Source organism: Salvia splendens, unplaced genomic scaffold (genome assembly GCF_004379255.2).
Source record: "Salvia splendens isolate huo1 unplaced genomic scaffold, SspV2 ctg630, whole genome shotgun sequence".
Classification (NCBI taxonomy): domain Eukaryota; kingdom Viridiplantae; phylum Streptophyta; class Magnoliopsida; order Lamiales; family Lamiaceae; genus Salvia; species Salvia splendens.
Window position 1 is genome coordinate 1 of NW_024599293.1, and position 10145 is coordinate 10145.

Here is a 10145-nt window from a genome sequence, read left to right on the forward strand (position 1 = left end):
TTGACTTGAGCTTAGAACTTGATAATACTGACGCAAATGATTTTAGTCTCAATATTAGATATCAATTTTAAATAGAGAAAATGAATAAATCAAAAGATTAATATTCATGTAATTCATCATATGAATGAAACCAATAATGATTTTAAAGTATTAAATCAAACTCAATAATAATAAAAAATTAATAGCAACATAGATCAACTGAACCGAGGCTAACAGATGATACTCAACATTTGTCTATAGAATTAAATAGTTGATGGCTATAATAAGCTTATTTTAATTTAAACATGCATAACACAAACACCTATATGTCCAACAAAGTGCAGCAGTTTTGGCGTATCCCCTCATTCCCATAAACTCTAAATATTGGGTCAATGTCAATTGATTATATATTATTGATTTTTTTTTTGTGTGTAGGATTTTAGTTATATGAACATCATTACTTTATTTCTTTGTGATTTATTATTTTAAAAAATTTATGCTATGAAACTATTTTTGTGAGTTTTAATTATTTTCGATTGCTTCGCATATATTTTAAACTAAAAATTATGCTTATTCGAAAAAAATGAAAAAGAGAAACAAAACGAAGGAAAATTTGGAAAATGCTACATTAGGAAATAAGAAATAGCTCAGGGACCTTTCTGCAACCGAAAAATAACGCACGCAGTTTCGTGCGAGTTTCCTCCGTATAATCTCCGCGCTCAAACTCAATCTCAGCCGTCCATTTCAATCGCGTAACCCTAGGCCGCCCACTATATAAACAACTTTCAAAACCGAAATTCAACTTTGAAATCCACAATTAAAAAAAAATCGAAAATTCGGAAACCAATTCATCCTCCTCTCGATCCCATCCTCTCCCCTAAAACTTTATCCAATAATTCCGAGATTAATTCGATTGATGGGTGCAACGGCGACGGGCAATCACGGCGACGTATGCTGCTTGGGAGGAGGTGGCGGTGTCGACGGAGAAGGGCGGCGGGAGGTGCACTATTACCTCAGACGCTGCGGCGGCGGCGGAAGAGATCTGGTGGTTGTGGGGAAGGAGAAGACCGCTAGGCATATGTCGTATCGTTACAGGATTGGAGATGGCAAATTGTTGCCCTCGATTTTGAGCTGCGCTTCGAGGGTGAAGCTGAGGTCGAGAAGAGAGGTTGTTGACTGGCTGGAAATCGATCATTTCAGGTGATGTTCGTTTCCTCCTTTTGTTGAGTATTGGGTGATTTGATTTCTCTCTTAAATTTGAGGTATTGGCCTCACAAATTTTTAACCTAGTTTCTACTTCTATAGAAAAATTCCTCCTTTTCCCTTTTTTGATATGTTTACCGAATTGAGTTTCGTTTTTTTTTGTTTTTTTTTTTTGTTTTTTTTGTTTTGTGTTATGTGGATATAGATCATCGCCCTTAGCTGTTGTCTGTTTGAATATTTGAGCTTATAAGGTTTTCCTCTTTTTTTTCTCGGTATGCTATTCAAGGGAAAGAATCAATTTCTCACCTCCCTCTTTTTTCAGCTGATATCTGCGAGAAAAAAGGAAAAAAATGAAGTCTTTTTTATGTTTAATCCTAAAATTGCTGTATCGATGGATGTAACGGATGGAACTGTATTGCCGAGGCGTCCAATTAAGTCGTATACGGCAGATTCATGTTTTAGGTTAAAATGCTATTTTTAGGAATTCAATTTCATTTTTGGGCATTCACCTTTTTGTCCTACGTGCAATTTTCATCTTTTAGCCGATCCTTGATAATATTGCTGTGAGAAATGAAAATAATTTTTTTTATTGCTCCATCCTTTGTGTTGAGCATAAGCCAAATATACTTGACCAGCAAAATGAGTTTCTTTGCCATATCATTTAGTGTAGCCCGGCTTCTCAGATTGATGATGGATATTGCTTCCCCCCTATAATTATAGCCTTTTCTTTGTAGTGCTTAAAAATATGTTGCATATGGTAGGATGTGTTGCACTGTTTATGAGAAATAATTCTTATTAGATTTCCCCGTTTCACCTTTCTCTTGTTCATCTTGAATTTATCGCCTTGGCTTCCTTGAGGCTTGCAAAGACTGACACTTATCCGGGGTGCAGGAATATTAAGCTAATTTCTAAAAGCTGGTCGAGATACTCAGGAATTCAAATTCTCTGTCTAGGTTAACATCTGAATGTTCTCTCACGGCCAGTATTGTTTTGTTACGTGTTTGCCTTCTTTTTCCCATTTGGGTTATGTTGGCCATAATTTGGACGTTGAAGATAGATATATCTATAATATCAATGCGTATTTTTAACGGTTTTATTTTTTGCTTTAGTCCATTTTTTAATTGAGCCTATACTGTAATTAACATGCTAGTTTGTTTGGTGAAACTTATATCATTTGTTTTTTTACTGTTGCACTTATTGTCTTGTACTGATGTTTCAGGTAAGCATCTTAATGGATCTAGACAATTTGGAGGTGGGATGGATAGGAAATTAGATGATGACGTAATTGAGGTTAGTTAATGACATTGTTTTTGTTTGTGTCTTATGGTTGAACCATTTATCGTCAGTGATTAATTCATCCATCTCATTGTCTCCTCTTTGCTTGATCTTTCTAGGATGTCATGAAACAGAAGTTGGGTCCGTGTGAGACTAAATCTACATGGGTAGGTTCTTCCTGGACCTGCCGGAAAAGTCGCACACATTACCAGTCATTCTGTCGCAATGGAGCTGTGATATCTGTAAGCTTAATTTCCCGATTTGTTGCTTTTTAAGTTGTTAACTCATCTTATGATTTTTTCTTAAAAACGTCCCTTTGACTTTCAGGCTCAAGAATTTGTGTATGTATTGGCTGAAGAAAGCAAAAGACTTGTTGCTTACTTAGTGATATGTATGAAGATACCAGAGGCAACAAGATGGTTGTGGTACGATGGTTTCACAAAATTGATGAGGTTGGTTTTGTTTTACCTCATGATTATAATGACAGAGAGATTTTCTTTTCTCTGTCTTTCAAGATCTCAGCATAGAATGCATTGATGGACTAGCAACTATTCTCAGTCCGGAGCATTATGAGAAATACATAAGTGAAGCAGCAAATACAACGTTGATGCCTTTTGTGTGCTGTAAACTCTTTGATAACGATGATGTCAAGCCTTTTGACATTACCCGAGTTAAAGGTTATTGGAAGCAGGAAATATTCAGGAAGTCAAACAAAACTGTAGGCGAGTATGTTGGATTAAGGCCCAACAAGAGGATTCACTGGTCTAAAGAGAGTGAGCTATATTCGAAGTCCCCTGACAATGGAGAGTCTGCTGTGACCAGTTCGCAAGTCAGCAGTGACGCTCATCTAGACTGTAAAGGAAGGTTGAAGAAAGGTAGTAGGAAGGAACATGGCTCCTCTGTATCTTTACCTCGTCGAGATAATGCTGCAACATGCAAGTCTGAGCAATATTTGGCTGTTGGCTCCCAAATTGAGGTGCTCTCTCAAGATAGTGGCCTCAGGGGTTGCTGGTTCAGGGCTTTGATCATCAAGAAACACAAAGATAAGGTCAAAGTGCAGTACAAGGATCTCAAGGATGCAGTTGACGATTCAAAAAATCTGGAGGTAAGAATGATGTTAGTTTTTGTGCTTTGGTAGTTAATCAAAAGTAGGATTCCTTGTTGATGGAGTTACTAATTTGCTCTTCAACTCTGCAGGAATGGATATTGGCCTCTCGACTAGCTAGACAAGATACATCTAGTATTCGTTTGTCTGGAAGGACCACTGTCAGACCAAGCCTGTCATCGGAAAAGGAAAACGTATCTTGTACAGCAACTGTCGGCACTGTTGTTGATGCTTGGATGCATGATGGATGGTGGGAAGGGATTGTTGTGAAGAAAGAATCTGATGATCGGTTTAATGTGTACTTTCCAGGTGCGTGTTATTAGCTTCCTTGTTGTTGACTCTTTAACTTTGTTTATAGTTTTATCTGATATAACTGTATATGCTAATACTAATACCGTCACCATTTTCTAACCAGATGAAAAGCAAGAACATACTTTCAGTGCTGGTGATTTGAGGTATTCGAAGGAATGGTTCGACAATGGGTGGCAGAATATCAAGCCAAAGCCTGATATTGTCTCAAAACTCAGTGGCAGTGAGAAAATATCTGAAACCAAGAAATATGAGCCACCTTCCTCGGTTAAAATAAAACTTGATGTATCCTTGGACAATGATGCTTTGAATCAAAAGATGATCAAGACACCAGCCCGAGACGAAAAAATGGTAGTTGAGCCACCAGCGGTCAGAGACCTGACAAAAGATTATCTGCTTGCTAAGTTGCGATGGCGATCATCAGGGAAAAGAAGTCGCGGTTGGAGCCCTGTCAAGTCCTGCTCTGAGGCAGGGCTGTCTACATTCAAGGGCGTCTTTGTTAACTCATCCGTGAAGTTAGATCCGGACCACTGCAAATCTTTGAGAGATTCTCGCTTCAGTTCGTCAGTAGTGTCACCTATGTCAAACCTGGTTATGTCAAGGTGATGCTGCTCCTCATAGGTCGTGGTGTACATTTGTAGCTGGTGTTGTAGTTTGTTTAGAGAGATGGCTAACAAATCGTGATGGGCGACGAGCTCGCCCCTTGTATAAATTAGGTGGCCTGGGTGTGCCATCTTGGTCCCAGGCAGTTTTGATATAGCAAGAATGGTGTAGCTGATTAGTGGTAGAAAGTAGGATCTTGATTTCTACTGGAAATCCTTTTGTTGACTGTAATTATTCTTTTCAAATCAATGTTTGTTCACTTTAGCTTCTAATGAATCATTAGCTATTTTTTTTTGTGGGAGCCCAAATTTGTATGTGCTGATCATTTTTTGGTGAACCCAATTTTAGATATAAAAAAAGACAAGACCTTTGGCATTAGATGGGTTGTCCTAGTCAAAAGCTCCTTGTGTTTGCTAAGTCTTTCTATTTCAAGAATGTATTGTAGTTACCAAACTTAAGCCAAAATAAGTCTTCAGAGTCATTAGATAGGTTGTTCCATAGTTAATGAATCTCATAATCTATTTGTATTGTAACCACCATACTTAAGCCAAAATAAGGCAATTCAGACAGTCTTAATCCAAACAATGATAATCTATTTGTATTGTAACTACCAAACTTAAGCCAAAATAAGTCAATTTAGATAGAGGCTTCATTTATCCATAAAATGATAATCTATTTGTACCGTAACTACCAAACTTAAGCCAACACAAGACCGTCCACCCAAATACTTATAATCTTGTTACCCTTAATACACCCTCCGTCCAGTAATAAGAGCCTAACCTTTTTTTCGGGGATTGTTTTAAGAGTCTTTACTCTCTCCGACACGGGTTTGAAAAAATGTGATGAATATTAAGATAAGACCCTTACTTATTTTCGATACAGGTAGAAGAAAGGCGAACATGATAAGAGTCTTTACTTTTTCCGATACAAGTTATAAGAAATATAAAAGAAATGTAAATAGTACTTAAAAGTTATTGAAATGTGAAATACCTTATTATGAAATGAGTTAATGTAATATAAGACCTACCTACTATTTATAGTAGAAGACTTATATTGGTGGACAAATAAAATGAGACTTTTATAGGTGGACATGGTAGAATATTACTCATTCCGTTCGCTATTAGGAGTCTCACTTTATTCCGGTACGTATTTTAAGAAATGTTAAGAAAAAAGGTGAAAAAAGTTGTAGAATAAGGGTTCCCACTTGTTTTAAATGGAATGTGAGTAGATGAGTTAGTAGGATATGAGACCCTATTATTATTTATAGTAAAAAAAAATACCGAGACTCCTAATCGCCGAGGACTAAAATGAACTCTTACTCGCGGACGGAGATCGTATTTATTACCTAATCCAAATTGGAGCTGATTGGTTTATTACAACTAATAATGAGTAGTAATTAAGATTGTAAAGTCTTCAAACCAACCTTACCCCTATGATTATGTGTCAAGAATTCAATCTATATATCACTTTCACCTCTTCACACGCACATATACCTATATATCTCAGTGTGTGTTTGTGTGTTTTTTATGTGAAAAGTTGCCTCATTTCTTTGCCTACATACATAGCATCGTTGTAGTTAGTGTTGCAAAATCATTTTCCGACCACCAACATAAATCTTTTCGACCACTTTTTCCACCAACATGAAAATGACCATTTCCACTCCCCTTTTTTCGTGATCATCTTTTTTATTTATTTATTTTATTTTCCAAAGAATTAGCACTAGTGAAAAGGTGCAAAGGTATGTCTCTGGGGAGATGGAAGAGGGAGGAGACCTCTGTGGCGGCTTTCCACGGCGGCAAAAGCCTCGCGGCCGTGGAATCGCTGGCCTTGCCTCGGGTGCAGGAGGTCGTGTTCTTGGCTGACTTCCGGTGCCCGAAATGCCAGCGGAGAGTGGCTCAGATTATGGCCAAAATAAATGGTATGTAACGCAATTCAATTCTAATGCTTCTTTTTTGCTTGTTGCGGCGGCGCCGCCGCAGGCGCCAGCGGAGGTGGTGGTCCATTGGGGGTGGCTTTCATGACAACCTTGATTTGGGGCGTAGCTTGTGGATGTCATCATAGGATACTATTTTTCATGATAATGGTGGCCCTTTCTAGTCAGTGTAAATTTCTTTTGTTCTTTATTTCCGTTCGGCAATAATAAACTTAGTTTTGATTAACTCGAATTTTAAAAAATGTAATAGAAAAGGTTAGTCGAAGATGGAGTCTATTATCAAAATTAGTAAAAACAAATGAGACAATTATTCACACATGAAAAAAATACTACCAAACTAGGACGATTAATGACGGATAGAGAGAGTTATATTTTTTTTGTTTTATTGAGTAATTAACTAAATTAGATATTACCGGTATTAATAATTACATGGTGGTCACTTTTAATTTTTTGTGATAAAATATCAATATTGGCCCCTTGCAAAGTGTATGAGGAAAACATTTTATCAAGTGAGTTTTGGTGGAGAAGCTACAAATTTTTTAGTGCTCGTTTTGGTTGTGCAGGGGAGACTCAATCCGTGGTGGTAAGTGTTTTGGAGAAGAAGGTGACGCTGACGTATTTGTTTCCGACCGATGAAAAGCCGGCTGGCCGACAACTTGCTCACCGGAGTTCATGGAGCAAGACTTCTCTATTTTTGCGTGTCTTTCGCTATTCTTGTAATTAAATCTTAAACTGAGAACATTTGAAGTCACAAAAAAGAGATCAGAAAAGGAAAAAAAAATGATGCATAGTAAACATTTACACGTACACGTATTGTTACCAATTTGTAGATGTGTATATAATTTCCGTTATAGTTAAATAATGTTTGGAACATTGATGACTACCATGATCGATGAAACATAATTTCAATAGCTTCTATCCTTTTAGGCTTTTAGTACACTGTTTATTACACAAGATTGAGTTTTACGAATGTTGTTCGGATGAACATATGTGACACAATAAATGAGACCATGAGAGAAGAAGAAAAGGTATTAAGTGTGATTCCCCCAATTACTTCGTAGGGAAAAAGGTAATAGTTGTTCCCCCATTTACTAACTGTGATGACTCGAATTCTCGACTTATTGAACGTATATATATTAAGTAATGATACCGTATCCATAAACTACTTTTTTTGAGGTTCCCCTTTGTGGAGGAGAAACGAGAATTCAAGAAATGATAATAAGCCAAGAACACGACAGCATCATGTTATTCACTAGGAAAGGAATAATGAAATCCATGTTAACTAAGGTTTCCAAAACTTGGACACACAGAATTAGATTCCTTGTTCAAAGAAACAAACATATATATATTGCCATCGAAAATAACAAGACATGTAAAGATTCATGATTTTTCAACAAAGAAAAAGTAGTACCAAATTCCCCTCTCCTTTTCTCCACAACTTTTTAGGGCAATTCAACACCCATTAAAACTGGGATCTCATCAAAGTTCTATGCTAGCAGAGGCAAGTATTTTCCCTATGCGTTTGTGTTTTTGTTTTTAACTATTTTTACAAATAATTTCAATAATTTTTTCTTGTTAAGCATAGGTTCATTGCATGGTGATGAGGATAAACCTCGATTGCAATGCTTGTTGCCGGAAAATGAGGCGAATTCTCCTTCGGATGAAAGGTATCGCCCGTACTATAGTAATAATAGTCATATACGAAATGTAACATAATAATAAAACATGTTTTTTGGATAGAAATCGAGACGCATTTGATAGAGAAGCAACAGAACAAGGTGACAGTGTGTGGAAGATTCGTCCCTGCCGATCTAGCCATAAAGATAAGGAAGAAGATGAACCGAAGAGTTGAGATTCTTGAAATTGAAGAACTTGGTAACAATGATAATGGACATATACAACAAATGCCTCATGTACTAGCACAACCAGTTTATTAGTGTTTTTTTTAAAATATAAAGATAAATGACTGTAATTTATTTTTGTACTACATGAAAATAAATACTTTTTGCTTGGATTAAATTTAATATTTACATAGTTTCCCAATACGCCTATCGTGAATAAAATGATCGAAATTGAATACTTCCATAAGGAAATTTAATATTCCGAAACAACCAACTAAATCTTAGAGACCATATTATATCGAAGATTTTCAAAGAAAGAGCATCACCACCTAGATCACACAAGAATGCGACCATTAACACATGCAAAAATACATTGTTTCTCATCGACGATAAAAAGATTTCAATATTTCAATTAGTTTGAATTGTTAGCAGAAATGAAAACATATGCCAAAAGAATATTTAAAACCACATCATATCGAAGATTTTGAAAGAAAGAGCAACGCAACGCATACATCTGCACAAAAATGCAGTCGTTATTAGATGGCATGCACAAGGGTCGAAAACCGCCGGTTCAGGGTCATGAACCGGCGGTTCAAGGGTCGGGGAATGTATGAACCTGAACCGGCCCGCCTAGCTCCCGGCGGGTTACGGGGCGGTTCAAAACCGCCGGTTCCGGGCCGGTTCGACGGTTCGACGAATTTTTTTTTTTTTTTTGCATTTTTCAACTTTTCAATTTTAATCAACTTACATTACACTTTTCAAGTTTGTTTTTTTATGAAATGTGAGTAAATAAAATTGAAAAAAATACGGATAAAGTTGCAATTTTATTGAAATTGCATGTTTACAAATTACACGTTACAAGTTACAACAATTACAAATTGAAAATATATGGCGGTCTTGAAGTCTTAAACAAAATTTAAATACAAATGAGACTACTAGTGAAGAACTAATTACAAATGACAAGAAACGATGTTGAAGTTCTTAAACGTATAAGTGTATTATATATATACTCTTAACCGGCGAAGAAGATCTTTCTACATAACTAAATTAAGGACACCTTTAGCAATTCAACTTTAAATGTTGAGTTTCGTCTAACAATCAACAAATATAGTAGAATTGTCAAAAGTTTCCCTCATTTAGCCGTATAGAGAAATATACTTCATCGACTAGAGTATATACAAATACAATTATGTAATTGTTTTTGCATATACAAAAACATATGGCGGTTCAACCCTAAACCGGCGGGTTGTCCACGGTTTCCGTCAGAAAACCGCCGGTTTCTGACCGAAAACCGGCGGTTTCTGACCGGTTTTGCCGGCCTACACACTGACCCTACGGCCTAGCCTCTGAAAAGTTGCCGGAACCGTCAGAAACCGGCTCCCGAACCGGCGGTTTACCCTCAAACCGGCGGTTTACCCGCGAACCGCCGGTTCCAACGGCTATACTAAACCCCTACGCGAACCCTACGAACCCCTAACATACGAAACACTATTTAACCCTTTGAACCGGCGGTTTGAACCGCCGAACCGCCGGTTTTGAACCGCCGGTTCAGGTTCAATATATTGCCGAACCTGAACCGGCCCTTCCGACCCTTCAACCCTTCTGCTGGTTCAACCCGCCGGTTCGGGCCCGGTTCCGGTTCATGAACCGGCGGGCCCGAACCGGCGGTTAACCGCCCGGCCGGGTCGGTTTGTGCATGCCTAGATGCAAGGATTAACAATTAATGAGTAATTGGAGCATGAAAAAGTAATATCAGTTTCTTGAGGATCAAAATGCAAATTAATAAGGGTTCAAATGCAAACTATTCAAACATTTAGGGGCAAATTGGAAATCCCACATTCTCCCTCATTATATTATCAATCGATCTCTAAAAATCACAAATTCTTTGGCTATTTGT

The 10145-nt window shown here is 37.3% G+C and overlaps 2 protein-coding genes and 1 pseudogene across 2 annotated transcripts; all 3 read left to right on the forward strand.

Moving 5' to 3' along the window:
• The first annotated feature begins 895 nt into the window (after positions 1-895).
• On the forward strand, positions 896-4746 carry LOC121790813 (annotated as a pseudogene).
• Positions 4747-5990: 1244 nt separating this feature from the next.
• LOC121790815 lies at positions 5991-7280 on the forward strand. Its single transcript, XM_042188926.1, has 2 exons — positions 5991-6392; positions 6971-7280. The coding sequence occupies exons 1-2, from the start codon at positions 6215-6217 to the stop codon at positions 7129-7131; spliced, it is 339 nt and encodes a 112-aa protein (XP_042044860.1). The 5' UTR covers positions 5991-6214; the 3' UTR covers positions 7132-7280.
• Positions 7281-7791: 511 nt separating this feature from the next.
• LOC121790816 (heavy metal-associated isoprenylated plant protein 6-like) lies at positions 7792-8426 on the forward strand. The gene is made up of 3 exons (XM_042188927.1): positions 7792-7908; positions 7993-8074; positions 8148-8426. Exons 1-3 carry the CDS (start codon positions 7897-7899, stop codon positions 8342-8344), a joined length of 291 nt encoding a protein of 96 aa, XP_042044861.1. The 5' UTR covers positions 7792-7896; the 3' UTR covers positions 8345-8426.
• The last annotated feature ends 1719 nt before the right edge of the window (positions 8427-10145 follow it).